The sequence below is a fragment of the Mustela nivalis genome, assembly GCF_964662115.1.
Source record: "Mustela nivalis genome assembly, chromosome: 9".
Taxonomy (NCBI): domain Eukaryota; kingdom Metazoa; phylum Chordata; class Mammalia; order Carnivora; family Mustelidae; genus Mustela; species Mustela nivalis.
In genome coordinates, this window is record NC_139028.1 from 117785538 (window position 1) to 117800102 (window position 14565).

At 65.5% G+C, this 14565-nt stretch overlaps 1 protein-coding gene across 4 annotated transcripts in view; it reads left to right on the top strand.

Annotated features, from left to right (window-relative positions):
- The first annotated feature begins 929 nt into the window (after positions 1 to 929).
- Positions 930 to 14565, top strand: part of CARS1 (cysteinyl-tRNA synthetase 1) — a 40345-nt gene continuing 26709 nt past the window's right edge. For 2 of the 4 annotated variants that reach the window (XR_014316379.1, XM_082749168.1), the window contains exons 1-6: positions 930 to 1038; positions 11074 to 11165; positions 11815 to 11903; positions 12358 to 12454; positions 12843 to 12941; positions 13439 to 13588. Coding sequence is in view for 2 of the 4 variants with exons in the window: in XM_082749168.1 (XP_082605294.1) it covers positions 1014 to 1038; positions 11074 to 11165; positions 11815 to 11903; positions 12358 to 12454; positions 12843 to 12941; positions 13439 to 13588 (552 nt within the window). In the remaining 2 variants the exon portion in view is untranslated. Of the gene's footprint in view, positions 1039 to 7093; positions 7343 to 11073; positions 11166 to 11814; positions 11904 to 12357; positions 12455 to 12842; positions 12942 to 13438; positions 13589 to 14565 lie in introns of all 4 variants that reach the window. The other 2 variants (XR_014316380.1, XM_082749167.1) reach the window with 2 other exon arrangements.

The window sequence follows — 14565 nt, forward strand, 5'->3', positions numbered from 1 at the left end:
GCCCCACTAAGGGGGCCATTTATGCTCCTCTGGATTGAAAGTCTTCGATCCTGCTTTCCTCTGGGTCTCCTCAGTCCATTCTGCCGCCAGCCGGCACTGGGGTCATTCTAAAGCACAAATCCAGCCCCACGCCATCCTGTCGGAACCCCTCTTGACTCTGCTTACAAGATGCTTCTAAAAGGTCCAGCCCTGGCTCCCCCTCGGGCTCCATGACACCAGGCCTGCTCCAGCGTGGCCTGCACCCACATGAAGCTCTCAGGGGCTTGCTTTCTGCTGCGGCCCGTCTGCTGGGACGCCGGCTCCCTGGAGTGCACGCCAGGCATCCCCAGGCCCGTCCTCTAAGCTTACTCCCAACTGGGCCTTCTCCAGGCCAGCCCATTCCTGTCTCTGGGCGGCCCCGTCTGACGGGCGGGGGCCTGTCCCCATGCCCCTTGGTGCAATGCTAACTTAAACAGGCATGCATGAGCCGTGTTTGCTTTTTTTGTAAATATTTTATTTATTTGACAGAGAGATCGAAAGTAGGAGAGAGGCAGGCAGAGAGAGAGGGAAGCAGGCTCCCCGCGGAGCAGACAGCCTGAAGCGGGGCTCGATCCCAGGACCCTGAGATCCTGACCCGAGAGGAAAGCAGAGGCTTTAGCCCGCGGAGCCACGCAGGCGCCCCATGAGCGGTGTTTTTAATGCCTGTCTAGCGAGGCAGAAGAGCAACATCCCCCCCCACGCCCGCACCCACACCCGCACCCACGCCCGCACCGAGGCCCGCGCCCGCGCCGGTCCGGCGTCTCCGGTCAGGACCCGGAAGGGGTGCCCCAGGGATGCTCCAGGAGGCCGCGCGCGGCAGCGACGACTACAACTCCCAGCATTCCTCGAGGCGGCGGCGTCTACAGTCCCGGTGGTTGCCTGGCGACCGGGCGGGCCCCGGAAGTCGGGCCGGGCGCGGGGCGGGACTTCCGGGGCGGTGGTTGCATCAGATTCTGGGAAGCTGCTGCCGCGGCTGCTGTTTGGGGATTTCCACGATGTCGGGTTCCGCGGGGGAGCAGGGTGAGTGCGCGCGGCGGGGCAGGCGGGACAGCGTGCCCGGGGATTCGGCGCGTGCCCGGGGCGGGCGAAGGATGACCCCCGGCCCAGGGGTCGGCGCGTCTCGGCCGGGCGGGCAGTGACCGAGGGCCAGGGGGGCCGGCGGGTCCCCGGGCTCAGCCTGCAGTGACCCGGGGCCCGAGGGTGGCGGTCCCCGGGCTCAGCCTGCAGTGACCCCGGGCCTGGGGGTGGCGGGTCCCCAGGGCGGGCAGGGGACCACCCTGGGCTTGTGGGCCGGCGGGTCTCCGGGGCGGCCTGGCGGGCGCTGGGCCACCCCGCGACCCCCGGCCTGGGCCTGCGCTGTCCGCGCTTCGCCGGGACCCCGCTTGGCCCCGGGCTGTGCCGAGGCCACCCCCTCCCCATCTTCCTGGGGCCGTGCCGGGGTCCCCTGGCGGCCCGCCCCACCCGTTTCCCTTAGCTGCTGCCTGGGCGGCCGCGCCCCCTCCTGCCCCAGCTGTGCTCCGGGGACCCGCAGGGCCGGGGTTGTCAGACCGGCTGGCAGCGAGCCGGGGTGGGCGGAAGACGCCGGGGTTTGCACACACACATGAAAGGCCTCGGGTTTTACAAGGCTTCCATCTGGGGCTCCACAGACACTGGCTATGGCCTCTGCGCGGTCAGAGCGTTATTACCCCGCTTCCCTGCCTGCCGCCTGTGGGTTCAGGGAGCAGCTCTGCCCACCAGGGCCTCTGGTGTCACCAGCGCCCGGTCCGGCGGTCGGCAGGCCGGGCTGGCGCTGGGTCTTTTCCCACCGTCCATCAAGCAGGACGGGGGCTGCTGGCCACACCAGAGATGGTCACCGGGATCCCTAGGTATGAAGCAGACCTTCCACCGGACACATTGCACTAGAGTTTTTCTGCTCTTGGCGGGTGACAGTAACACGCGAGTGTAACACACGAGTGTCCCTTTTGCTCCTGAGTGCTTTGGGCTGCCAAGTGGGGAGCTCTGACCACCTGGGTAACCCCGTGGTGTGGGAGGCACCCGCGTGACGGGCTCGCTGGACCTCACCCGACGGGTGTGCCAGGATTCCAGCACCGTCCCCACCTGCCTAGAGCCTGGCGGCCCCCAGACGTCAGGGGAAGAGCCGCCTGTTCACAGCCCTGACTCCGGAGCCGCTGTGGCTGGCCTGGGCTCCGGGCTCAGCCCCTTTCTCGAAAGCACACAGGGGCCAGCGGCCCACCTCAGATGACATGGACCCTTGAGGGGCATCCCTCGGAAAGGGTTTAGAGCAGCAGCACCTGGCACAGGCCGGGCTCTGTGTCTGGGTTGAAACCTGGAGCTTGTTTCTCTGTTCTTTTTCGTGTTTTAATGAAAGTGTGGTTTTGCTTCATTTGTGAACATAAATGACATGTTGGTATTTTCTTTTAATTGCTTTAGAAAGTCAGGTTTTCGTAGCCTTGGTTAAGTACTGGCCTGTTTTGGAGATTGATCTACAGATTAGAATGAAGCCCCCAGGACGTCCGGACAGGTGATGGACTTTTCTAGTCCTACAGGGGGGCCCAGAGCACAGCCCGCCTGCTCTCCCTTCACTGCTGCCCCTCCCCTCACCTGTCCCTAGGCTTCCTCCAGGGTGGAGAATCTGTGTTCGTACCCCGAGGAAACAAGAAATAAAATCAAATAGGAAAGGCTGTGGGGGGGGTACTAGACTCGTAGTTAGCCTCGGTTTCCAGTTTTTGAAAGTTTTTTATTCCAATGGTTGGATTCATCGAAAGTGACCGTCTTCCCAGGTTGTTGTTTTTTTTTTTTTTTTAATTTAAAGATTTTATTTATTTATTTGACAAAGATCACAAGTAGGCAGAGGCAGGCAGAGAGAGAGAGAGGAGGAAGCAGGCTCCCTGCTGAGCAGAGAGCCCGATGCAGGACTCGATCCCAGGACCCTGAGATCATGACCTGAGCTGAAGGCAGAGGCTTTAACCCACTGAGCCACCAGGTGTCCCTGTTTTTTTTTTTTTTTTTTTTTTTTTTTTTAAGATTTTATTTATCTGTTTGAGAGAGAGTGAGCAGGAGAGAGAGAGTGCACGAGCCAGGGGAGGGGCAGAAAAGCAGACTCCTTGCTCAGCCAGGAGCCAGACATGGGCTCGATCCCAGAACTTCAGGATCATGACCTGAGCCAGAGCAGACGGCTCAGCCCAACCGACCGAGCCCCCCAGGCACCTTCCCCAGGTCCCCGTTTCGTCTTCCCGTTTCAGCTCGACCTCAGGTGGACTCAGAATGTGTTTGGTTCCTTGTGGCGACACCGGGTTTGCAGCTTCTCCTTGGCTCCTCGGAGGGGCCGCCCCAGTCCAGGCACACTGGAAAGACAGGGCTCCTGTCTGAGGGCGCCTGGGTGGACGGAGCTCCTCTCAGAGGCCTTGCCCTGCAGGCTGCCGGCAGTCTGGGGGGGACTCTGTCAAATTTGCTGTCTCATTCTTCACGCCGTGTGATCCGAAGGGCCTTTGTAATGTGGTCCGACCGCCGGACCAGGCTCTGGTCGCATTTCTGTCAGCGGCGTCTCTTCTGGGCACTGGTCTAAGCACAACTGTTGTGTCCTTTCGTCCTGAGAGCAGCCCCTGTGGCCGGTACTGCCCTTACCTGGCTGTCCAGGCGACGGTCCTGACGTTCTGAGAAGTTGCCTGATCTGTCCGGGGCCACGCAGCTCGGTGGAGGCCAAGGCAGGCTTCCGGCCCTGGCGGTTTGACCTTGGCGGAGACCTCAGCCGCCGTCCTGTGCCGGCTTGGATGAGAATCGGACTGATTCCATCAGAGTCACAACGAGAGCCCCCGGGCCGGAGTGCGTGCCAGGGCGCGTGCAAGACCAAGCCCATGTGCTTTGCTGTGTCTCCCGAAGGGAGATGGAGTGTGCGTATGCAGAGACGACAAATATTTGCTCTGCTGTGAACTCGTGTTTCCATGTCTCCGAGTGTTTACCTTTATTTAAGAGTCGTAAGAGAGGGAGCCCTCGGGGTAGAGATGAAGCCGTCTCGGTGTCGCGGTGGCAGCTACCTGGGCAGCGGCCCGTGATTCTGATGAAAGCTCCGAAAGGCAGGGGAAGGTGAAACCACCAGGTGAGAGCATTATGGCTTCCCGTCCAGGAGGAGAGCGTCGCCGAGAGGCTCACAGGATGTACTCGGGTGTTGCCCATTTGCTCGCTAGGGACTTGTGGAGCACCTGCTGTGCCAGGCCGTGCCGAGTGCCAGAGATCCGACCACGGGGGCGGCTGCACTGGGCCAGGCCTGCAAGCAGCAGCAGGGGCCAGTGGTCTGCTGGCCAGGCCCCAAGCCCAGAGATGGAGGACGGGGGCCTGGGAGCCAGAGGAGTGTTTGTGGAAGGGAAGTGGTTTGTAGGGCTGGGAGTGCAGAGCGACTGCAGGACGCAGCCCGGAGTGTCCTTACGCCGGGGAGGCGGGAGGGGTGCTGACCCCAGAGCCCAGGCTGCTCTTTGAAACACAGACAGCCCTGGCCTGGGGCTCCTGCGGAAGGCAGGCCTGCGAAGCGTCTGGCCTTGAGCAAGGGAGCTGCTGGCACACGGAGGTCTGCAGGCCGTGGGCCAGCACCGGGGCCCCCGGGGAGCTGCTGTGCGAACCCACTGTGGGCCCCCCTCACCTCCCTGGTGCTGATTCTGAAGGGCTTCAGTGGGCCTGGCCCGAGCACTGGGCCTGGAGCAGAGGAGGAAGAAGAGGCAGGTTGAAAGGCTGGCGACAGGGACGGAGGAGAGGGAGGGGATGCTCGGAGCCGCGTCCCGACTGCGGTTCGCGCCGCGTGGTTGGGGTTGCCGCCGGTGCGGGGATCGCCTGGTGTTCGGTCTGTGTGAGCTCGGGAGGTGTTTTAGGACGGCTTCAGCGGTTAACTTGGAGAAACTGGGTGACAGATGGGTCTGAGCTGGCCATGCACAGAACGGCGTTCCCGGGGTCAGAGGGGCCGCTCCCTTGCTGTGTGGGTGCGCGGGTGGCCCAGGCAGGCCGACATCCCCCCGACCCCGACGCAGGGCGCACAGCGAGCGCCTCCACCACCGCCCCTGGGGATCCTGCTCGCCCACCGGCCCATCTGGCCTCGCTTCGGGGCTCGCCAGACCTCGGTGTGGCCGAAACCGGTAACCACGTCAGAGCTGACCTGGTTCCTATCAGATTCTTCAAGACGCGCTTGAGTGCAGCCCCCACAGTTAGTGCGGCGACTGTCTGCTCCGCGCCGCCTGGGAGCCTGGCCTCTGTCTGCCGTCCCAGGGCCCCGCGCCTGCACGCCCCGAGACGGCCCTCTCCTTGGGACGGCTGTGGCCGACGCTGCATTTTTAGTGTGCGTGTAGTCTCCGGGTGAACTCGCTCAGGGCCGTTCTGATAATGACAGAGGGACAAGTGTAGTCGTCAGTGGCAGACTGATGGGGCTGGCTGTGCACCAGGCGGTATTTTAAAGGTTTGCAAGGGTAATTTTACTGGGACGCAGCAGCTTTTACGAGGCGTGTGTGGTTCTGAGCCTGTTTTATGGAGGCGGGGAGGAGCTCCAGCCCCCGGCCCCAGCACCGAGCCCCCCAGTGCTGAAACCCCGCAGCGCCGACCCCAGCACTGAGCCCCAGCACGAGCCCCCCAGTGCCGAGTCCCCCGGCACTGCCCTGGCATGGTGCCTCACCCAGCCACCGCCCTGCAGGACAGGTGTCCCCTGAGTCCCTCACCGGGGCTTCAAAGCCAGCATGGTAGGTAGGACATTTGACCTCTTGTTCTTATTTTAAAAATGGTGCATGCTCTTCGGAGGACACGTGGGGAGAAAAGAGGGAACTACCAGTCAGCCCTGATCCTGCTCCTCGGGGACGGCCATTCGACGTGCAGCCTGGCCCTGGGGGTCTGCGTGGCCCTGGGGGTCTGCTCTGGTCAGCGGACCTCGTTCCAAATGAGAGGAGTGTGCCCTGTCTGCTTGCTCTGGGGGTGGGGGGTCCCTGTCTGCTTGTTCTGGGGGTGGGGGGCGGGCTGGACCGGGGCGGTGCTGTCCTCGCTCTGACGCCCTCCCTCCCGGGGCTGGCGGCACGGGCAGGAGCGGAGGCAGGGATGCGGAGGGCCAGCGTGGGGAGGACGCCGGGCTGCAGGAGGCTGGCCCCCAGCCCCGGCTCTGCCCGCACCTCTGCCCGGTCCTCTCGTCGGGCTCACTGGACGCTGTTTTCTGCATCACGAGAGCGTGCCGGCAGCGCCCTGGCAGGCCGCTGAGCTGTCAGAGGCGCGTTGCCCGGTGAAGTACAAGTTCCCTGGGAGGAAGGCGCTGAGCGGAAAGTGCTCCGGAAGCCGGATGCTTACGTAGGGTTAGGCTTTCCCGGAGCTCTCGGCCAGGCATGGCCTCCCTTCTCCCTGGATTTCGCCTCCAGCCCGATGCCCCGCTGGAGCTGTGAGGTGGGCTTACAAGGGCAGGCCCCTCTATAGGAGAGAGGGAGGCACAGACCCACTGGAACGTTCCTCCTGGTCTCAGGCAGAATCTGAGCCACAGGGATGTGGGGCCCGTGGCATGGGAGCTGCTCCCCAGGAGCCCTCGGGCTGGGTCCTCAGAGCCACCTGCTGGGGGTGGGGGGTGTGTGGGGGGCGCCTCAAGGTCTGTCTGCTTTCTCTGACGATCCCAACGGTGGACATGGAAGGTGCCTTGTTCTTGCAGGTCTAGAGTGAACGAGAGGGGTGTCCCCTGTCGGCGTGCCCCCTGGGCAGCAGGGCTCTGGCTGGGCAGGGCCTTTGGGGTTCAAAGCAGCTTTGGACTCAGCCGATGGGAAACCTGGTTGTCCCTCAGTTGAGGTGGGATGCACGTAAGGTCACGTTCACTGTCGCAGTGCTACGGAGAGTGCACCGTGTGGTGGCCCTCACGCCTCCCGTGCCGTGCAGCCACCACCGCAGCCCCGTTCCCCAGCTGTCCCATCCCCGCGGCTCGAAACCCCACTCAGCACTCCCCAGGGCCCCTCCCCAGCCCCCGCGGCCATCGTTCTGCTTCCAGGGTTCCTTCCCCGGGGAAGCCCTGTGCGTGTCCGCGCTCGTCCCGAGGCCCCCGGGCCCTGACTCACGCTGTGTGCCTCTGTCTTTCCAGCTCCTGCCTACAGGTCCATCCTGAGCATTAGTGACGAGGCAGCCAGGGTGCGGGCCCTGAACGAGCACCTCAGCACGCGTAGCTATGTCCAAGGGTACTCACTGTCCCAGGCAGACGTGGACCTGTTCAGGCAGCTCTCGGCCCCCCCCGCTGACCCGCGTCTCTTCCACGTGGCCCGCTGGTTCAGGCACATAGAAGCCGTCCTGGGTGGCCCCTGCGGCAGAGGCGAGCCCTGTGGGCGCCAAGCAAGTGAGTAGCAGAGGGAGTTCTGCAGCTGGTAGCGCGCCTCCCGTCGGCGGCCACCTCCAAGGTCAGGGCCCCAGAGGAGTGCGGCGCTGGCTGGGGGCGATGGCAGTCCGGTGGAGCCCGCGGGGCTGCTCCTGTGACCACACGCATGCAGGTGCCCCGGCCGCCGACCACGCACCCCGAGTGCGGGTTAGGACGGACTCTGCCGAGGTGTCAGCCCTCGTGGATCCGAACTGCCCGTGGCCGCTGTAGCAGAGCCCAGGGAGAGCCACAGCAGGAGCCACAGCAAGAGCATGCCGCCCCTGGCGGGGAGGGGGTCTGGCGGGGGCCTGGTCACAGGCTGCGGCCTGGCATTCTCCGCTGACTGCTGGCCTGGCTGCGGTTGGACCCGCTGCTTCTCCTTTGTTCTCTCCGCGCTCCGGGGCGTGTTCCCGCCGGGCGTCCGACGGTTAAGGCCTAAAGCACTGTTAGCGGACGTTGAAGTCCCTGAAAATCCAAACAAGGTCATTTCTCGGCTTTGAGCTCGAGCTCCAGTCTGGGGTGCTGGCCTGTTGGCGGCGCCATGACACCGATTATTTTAGGAGTCCTTCTGGAAGGTCTGAGGCCCCGTAGGGTTTCTCTCCTGCGATGAACCCCGGTGCTGCGTCCCGTAGTCACCTGATGCCGTCGAGCAGCTCCGCCTGGGCACTCAGGTGGCTGCGTGGGAGGCGTGGGCCATGTGCTGTGTCTGCCGGTCCTTGCCGAGCGGGGCAGCCTCCTGGGGGCTTTCCCAGGCTCCTTCCGCATTGCCCAGCACCTGCACCGCTGCGCTGGGCTGGGCCCTCTGCCCTAGCAGGCCAAGGCCGGACATTGTTTCTCCCACATGGGTGTGGTTTGGTTTTCTGGATAGTCCTTCCCCAGCACGGGGTGGGAGCTCTCTGTGTACATGGTCTTCTCCGCGGGCATCTAGTCCGGTGACCGCAGTGATATCCATGGTGTCGGGAGCCACATCCGCGTGGGCCCCAGCTCCTGAGAGACAGCGTGCAGGGGCGGAGGTCGGGGCTTCTGGGGATCCCAGTCTTGGCAGCGGCCCGGCTCGTGGTCCGTCCAGGACTTTGTCGGGAGAACGAGCAGAAACCCTTCAGCCGTGCAGAGGCAGGCACTCGAGGTGGAGGGCCGCACTGCGTGTCCACACGTCCCGGGCGGCTTGGAGGCGGGGGAGAGACACCCCACAGCGTTTCCTGACTCTGTCTGCCTCCAAGTCCACTCGTGTGCCCGGGCTGACCAGGCTGGCCCCAGGACCATCTCTCACATCGCCGGGAGGACAGGGGCTGAGCACCTGCCGCCCCCCTTTGCTGCCAGAATTGAGCACTGCTCTGCCTCAGGGCTCTGATGTCCTGTCCTGGGCACGAGCGCCGCCTCTCGCAGTCCCCCACTTGCTGGCACCCTGTCCCCACTCCCTCCAAGCCCATCCCACCGGGACCTGTGACAGCTTGTCCCTGCTCCGGCGGCTGGTGCCTGGTCTGTCCCTCTGTGTCCCTCCCTGGGGCTGTGGGCCTCAAAGCCCGAGGCACCTGCAGGTGCAAAAAGTAGGATGTGGGTGGCCCTCCGACCTCCTCCCCGTCCCCTCAGCCTCCCCCCATGCCCCGCCAGGGCCTGGCCCGCTGTGTCTCTGTCTGGAATGCTGCTGCCGCCGCCCGCGGGGTCTCTCCCGTCTGCCCCGGCTCCCGGCCCCACGGCGGGAAGCTCAGGGCCTGTGGCTGGAGGAGCCCCGCGGTGCGGCTCCACCCTCTGCCCCGTGGCCCCCACCCCATGTCCCGGGGGAGCGTTTCTCCTCCCTGGGTGGTGAGATGGGCACAGCGCCCCTTGGCGGCGTGTGCAGTTCTGTCGAGTCAGGGGTTTGTGTCCACCGTGTGCCCAGGACAGGGCCTAGAGCGGGCTGGGTGTGTGCTGGATAAACGGGTGTGTGGTCTGTGCTCAGTGGTTGGAGCAGAAACCGAAACAGAATCTGTGCGCGGGTGACGGCTGCCACGGCGGAGGTGCGGGGGTTGTGGAGAGACTAGCGGCAGCCCGGACGGGGGTGGAGTATCGCAGGAGGCCGCTGTCCCGAGTGAGCCGGGCTCAGACTCCTAGCAGGGATGGCACAAGGGACCGCTCAAGGACAGTTTCCTCACTGAGTCGGGGGTCCTTGTGTGCCCCACGCCCTCAAGCCCAGTCATGCCCCTGGCTTTGTCCTGCCACGTTCCCGTGGCGTCTCGGGTCAGCCTTCCCGCCTGGCGGGCTGGGCGCTGCCGGTCCCCAAGCTCCTGTCCTCTGGCCGGCGGCCCTGCCCAGCCCAGGGGGCAGCGCTGGCTCTGTTCAGGGGCACGGGGTCTGAGCAGGAGGGGAGGCAGAGGGCCGGTGATCGTCCCCGAGTGCCAGCCGCGGAGCTTCCTCCCAGGGCATCTGCGGCGGTGCAGGGGGCGCGTGAGACACCACCCAAGCTCGGGAGTGCGCACCGCTGACACCGACGGTGCCGCCCAGCCCTGCCACCCCGGTTTGCCGGCGGCCACCGCAGGATGTAGCCCCTGTCCGGTGCGGGGCTCTCTCCTCGTCTGCCTGCTCCCCGTCCCCATGCATGCGCTCACCCGCGCACACGCACTTGGTCTTGTGCACACGCTCGCGTTCACACCCACGTGGCCATGGCCTTCCTCCTGCGCTCTCTGCTGTGGGTCACTGAAGTCAGCGTCTGTGTGGCAGGTGCAACTCTTGGGGCACGTGGCCACACCCGGGTCGGCCTTCCCCGTGACTCCCAGCAGAAGCAGCGAGCGGGGCTCTGTGGGGTCCCCGGTGGCAGGCCAGCAGGCACAAGAGAGAACCTTCGTGGGGGGCCGAGGCAGGGGTGGGCACTGGAGAGGAAGAGGGTGGCTCAGTGTGTTGCTGACCCCTCCCTGCTTGGGGAGGCGGGACGGGGACTGTGGCGGCCTCCGTGTGCCCATGCTGCGCAGTGTGAGCGAGTGCTGGGGGGCAGCTGGGCTCCAGACACAGGGTGCACCCCCTTGGGTTCTCGGGGCGCGGGCCGCAACCACGCCACCCAGCGTGGGCCTGGGACACCGAGAGCAGCAGGGGTAGCCCCGAGGCAGTGCCAGCGAGGGGGCAGGGTCTCTCCTGGAAGACCGCGAGGGCAGAGCCACCCCACAGTTTCCAAGTTGGCTGAGCCCCCGTGTGGAGCTGGAAGCCACAAGCGTCTTGTCCCAGCAGAGTCAGGGAGTGACAGCACGCTGGGGGGGGCGGGAGCAGACCTGTGGGGGGCTGGCCGCTGCTTACCGCCGTCCGATGGAGCTGGGCTGGCTTGGAGCCTGTTCTTACCGCGTGTCTGGGGCTGTGAGCTAGTTGCGGCCCGGTCAGCCCTGTGCTGCTCCGGACAGTGGCCCGTGTCCCTACCCAGCACCCCCACTTGTACGCTGCGCTTGTGTCTGGCACTGCAGGGCCCATGCCGTCTCGTGGCCATGAGCTGTGTCCACTGTGGTGTCCGTTGGTGGAGGGAGGGCCTGGGTTTGGGGAGCCGGGGAGGAAGGGGTGTGACCCCTTCTCCTAGGTACCCTGGGCCGTGCTGCGGTTGCTGCTGCACAGACTGTGAGTGGAACAAACTAGAGACACCGGTGTGTCGGGCACGGGCGATGCTGACGGAGCCCCGGCCAGCCCGGTGTCACGACATGCTGAGGACAACCCCGTGCCCGGGTGCAGTGTGACTGGTGTTCTCTCCACCTTGGCAGGTAGAGGCCGGCGGGGGCAGCCTCAGTGGTGCCCTCCAGCTGGGTCCCCTCCGTGCAAGCTCCGCCTGTACAACAGCCTCACCCGGAGGAAGGTAAGGGGGCGTGGCGGGGCGCAGGGGCGGCTGTGGACGAGCTCCGCGGCCGGCGGTCCAGGTGGGAGTGGAGACGGCTCAGCACTCGCTCCCTTAACACATGGGGCCCTGGGTGGGCAGAGCCGGCTCCCACAGCGGGCACGCCCGGGGGCAGCACGCCTGGACAGGACCGCCTGTCTGTGGGGCTTGCGGCCTGGAGCGCCCCGGCCACACGTCACTCGGAGCCAGGCCACGTGCCCGCTGGCTTTCAGGGAGGCCCCGTGGTGGCGGCAGTTGTCTCCGGGCAGGCTGAACGCAGCAGGGGGGGCGCGGGGGGTGCTGGTTGGCGAGGTTGGGAGGAGACCGGGTTTTGAGAGGCGGCAGGATCGGATCCCGGTTGGATGGGGTTTGCTTGGTGTGTTCTGCTCCGCGTGGCCGTGGCAGCAGCGCGGCTGGTTGGGATCTCAGCCGTGAGCACGGTGGCTGACGGGGACGCAGGGGTCTCGGCGATTCCAGCCGACCTCACCGAGCGTCTGTGACTCCTGTCCGTGGAACGGGACTGTTCTCGTTGAGTTTCTGTAGAGCAGCCATGCCCTCCGTCGCCAGCTAGGTGCACCCACACGGCGTCTCTTCCGCGGCTGACGGTCGGCGTTCTCCATTTTGAACACAGGACGTGTTCGTGCCTCAGCACGGGAAGAGGGTGACGTGGTACTGCTGTGGGCCCACCGTCTACGATGCGTCTCACATGGGGCACGCCAGGTAGGAGCTGCTGCCGGGCACCCAGCACGGGCCGGGGGTCCCCAGGGGTCTGGAGGCGTGGGTCCCACAGAGCATCTCGGCCCTTCCGAGATCTCCTGTTCTTGAGGCAAACACCCCCATTCAGTAAGTAATCCATGTAGACGATGGGAAAGTTGGAGAGTGCGCACGGGCCACGAGCTCACTGCCCTGTCGCGCCACGACCAGCGTCCTGGGCTGCGCGCCGATGTTTTGACCGCAGGCCATGGTTCCCCACCAGGCAGCTGTGGCGGAAACCTAGGTGTGGAGCAGGCCGGGCCCCATGGCGCTCCCAGCCCCTGCACGGGGCAGCAGCTCACTGGTGGCAGGACCATGGAGGCCTTCCCCTGGCCCTCGTGGCCACGGCGCAGCAGGCTGGGGAGTGTGGCGGGCGGTGGGCTGCGGCGGGCCGTGGGACAGGTGTGTCCGCACACTCCAGGTCCTACATCTCCTTCGACATCCTGCGGAGGGTGCTGCGCGACTACTTCGGGTATGACGTCTTCTACTGCATGAACATCACAGACGTGGACGACAAGGTGCGGCTCTGACCGGCGCGTCCGCCCACGTGGGGCCGGGGGAGGAAGCGGCGTTTGTGGATGAAATGCGGGGGCCTCAGCCGGATGCACGGGGCGTGAGCCATCTCCGCGTCGCGGCATCACAGTTTATACCGATAACGTTGTGCGGGGGCCGAGAGAACCCCGCGTGTCCCGGCCCACTTGATAAAATGGCAGCCCGTGGGGCTTCGTGGCAGCAGGACCTGTGGTCGCGCGTGCTCTTCTGCGCAGCACAGCGTGGGGAGGCCGGGAGGGGGCGGCCCGTTTCCTCGAGACCAGCATGGTCGCAGGAATAGCGGTGGCGTGGCAGCGCAGGGCTTGGAGCCTGCCTGCTACACAGGGCATGACCCCAGGGTCCCTCTCCTTCTAGATCATCAAGAGGGCCCGGCAGAACTACCTGTTTGAGCGGTATCGGGAGAAGCAGCCGCAGGCAGCCCAGGTCCTGCAGGACGTTCACGCCGCCCTGAAGGTGGGCCCTCGCTGTCTCCTCCCCGACTCCTGCTGTCCCTAAGGCGGTGGCCATCCCTGCTGGGCGTGAGGTCAGAGCACGTGGTTCCTGCTCCCAGCAGCAGTGACTGTTCGAGGAGCCGTGGCGGTCATTCCTGGTGTGCCGCCATGTTTTACATCCACAAGAAATGCTGGGAGTGAAATCAGAGCTTAGTCGTCTTCGGCCGACCAGGGGCCGGCCCGCTAGGTCATGGGTGCTTTCGTGACGTTCACAGAGTCCCCAGGTGACGCCCCTGTGACCCGAGCACAACCTGTGACATCAGACCACCAGCCCCAGGGCAGGCGTGAGGAGCCGGCCTTCAGGGTCTGTCTGCCCCGTCCGTCTTACCGTCCGGCAGGGAAGCTGGGCCCACACCCTTAGGGACGCAGGCTTCTCTCTCGCCTCCAGTGAGGGGCCCCCGGGCACGTGGGGCTATGCTGAGCCGCATCCCATGGGCCTGCCCTGTCCTCTGCTTGCAGCCCTTTTCAGCCAAGTTACGGGAGACCACGGACCCCGACCGAAGGCAGATGCTGGAGCGCACCCAGCGAGCGGTGGAGCTGGCGGCCGAGCCACTGCAGAGGGCTGTGCAGAGCGGCCTCCCGGCGGAGGCAGCCAACGGCTGTGCGGAGGTGAGGCCCCCCCACGCCCGCCGCACCCCGGCGACCTGCCGCCACACAGTGTCCTCATGCCGCCGGGGGTCCCGGAGTGTGTGCGGCAGGACTCCGGAGTCTTCCCGCTGGCCCTCCGGTGCTGCTTGGGGTCCCCCTGCTCAGGGAGCAGAGGGAGGCTGAGGTTGCGCTGGGCTCTCCTGCCCCTGGGGAAGGTTCTCCCTCAGACCCTCGGAGGGCAGGAGTGCAAGCGGCCCCGGCTCCCTGCCAGCCTTTCCCCGGAGAGGCGGTCAGTGCAGGCCGCCACGGGTCCCTTCTCCTGCACGCTGGCGCCCCCTGCCGGCCCTTCTCAACACTCGGGGACGCGGGAGCTCCAGAAAAGACGGGCCACAGCGTCTGCCCGCCTGGAGGCCCGGGAGGAGGTGCCCCCGGAGCCCACGCGGTTTAGGCTTCCCTCTCGCTTTCCTCTTCGCTTACGTCAGGCTGCCGGCGCCGCTCGTTCTGAGCTTGGTGAGAAAGAGCGTGGCGGACGCGGCCTTCCCTTGGCGTGCTCCTGCGTGGGGCCCCTGCGTGGTCACGGCCGGCCTCCCTGCCACGGGCCGGCCTCCCTGCCACGGGCCGCCCGCTCGCTCTCCCTCTCCTCGAGCGGCAGTCGCGTGCCCGTATGGCTAGCAGCGTCACGGCGAATTTTTTCTTAATTGGTCCACTGATTCTTTCTCCTTTAGAAAGTATGGTGAAATGTACACTTGTCAAATTTACCATCTTAACCATTTTTGGGGCAGAGTTCAGGGGCATTAAACACATTCACACTGTTGTGCGGCCGTCCCACTATCCATCTCCGGAACTTTCCATCTTCTCAGACAGAGACTGTCCCTGTGAGACTCTGACCCCCATCCTCCCCCGCCCCTGGCGCCCACCGTCCACTCTCTGTCCCCTTGAGACACCGACCCCCGTTCCTTCCCCAGCCCCGGCACCCACCGTCTCCTCTGTCTCTGTGA